Source organism: Eimeria tenella, genomic scaffold (genome assembly GCF_000499545.2).
Source record: "Eimeria tenella Houghton genomic scaffold, Eth_scaff2314, whole genome shotgun sequence".
Taxonomy (NCBI): Eukaryota; Apicomplexa; class Conoidasida; order Eucoccidiorida; family Eimeriidae; genus Eimeria; species Eimeria tenella.
Window position 1 is genome coordinate 1,954 of NW_013542173.1, and position 794 is coordinate 2,747.

Below are 794 nucleotides of genomic sequence, written 5' to 3' on the forward strand. Positions count from 1 at the left end.
AGTTGCCGCAGTAGGGGCCCCGTTGGAAAGGAAAAATGGCCTCAGTATGCCCTGTTTTGCTGCTGCAGCCAAGTCAAATAACTGCTCTGTTGTCTTTTGCTTCAGTTCTCTTTGCTGCTGCCGCAGCGCCTCCTGCTGCTGCTTCTGCTGCAGCTTCTGCTGCTTATGCTCGCGCTTCGCTGCGCGGCGCTGAGCCCTCCCCAATGCTGCTGCTGTTGTTCCGGCTGTTGCTGCTGCTGCTGCTGTCGCTGCTGCTGCTGCTGCTGCGGGAGTCTTCGTTGCGGCTTCTGAAGTCGAAGCTGCAGCAGCAGCAGCAGTCGTGCTGCTGGCAACAGAAGAGTCACCGTTGATCTGCTGTTGCTGTTGCTGCTGCTGCTGTTGCTGTTGTAGTTCCATATCTGCTGTGAGGGGGTTTGCTGCGTTACCAGTGTGCTGCTGCTGCTGCTGCTGCTGCTGATTTGTCTCACTTTCCCTCGACAGCAAACGAGGCCTCCTGACCAGCAGCAGCAGCAGCAGCAGGGCAAATCTGAACTGCCAGAAGCACTGCAGTAGAAGCACCAACAACACTAGCAGCAGTAGCAACAGCAGCAGAAGCAGCAGCAGAAGCAGCAGCAGCAGCAGCAGCACCAGTAGAAGCAGCAGCAGCAGCAGCGTGTTTGGGTTTACCTAGCACCACCGCAAGGGTCGCATGGGGCATTTCGCTTCTTCCCCTCCGCCTCATATAAAACATCTGCGTCCTGCTGCAGTTGTCCCTTCTGCTGCTGCTGCTGCTGCTGCTGTGGCTGGGGGGGGGC

General features: G+C 57.8%; 1 protein-coding gene across 1 annotated transcript in view; it reads right to left on the minus strand.

The window, feature by feature from the left end:
- The window catches only part of ETH_00035565 (uncharacterized protein), a gene marked incomplete at both ends in the record, with an annotated part of 2,826 nt that overhangs the window by 1,831 nt on the left and 201 nt on the right, over window positions 1–794 (minus strand). Inside the window, 2 exons of the mRNA XM_013374856.1 lie at window positions 1–493; window positions 667–792. Of these exons, the coding sequence (XP_013230310.1) occupies window positions 1–493; window positions 667–792 (619 nt within the window). The remainder of the gene's footprint in view (window positions 494–666; window positions 793–794) is intronic.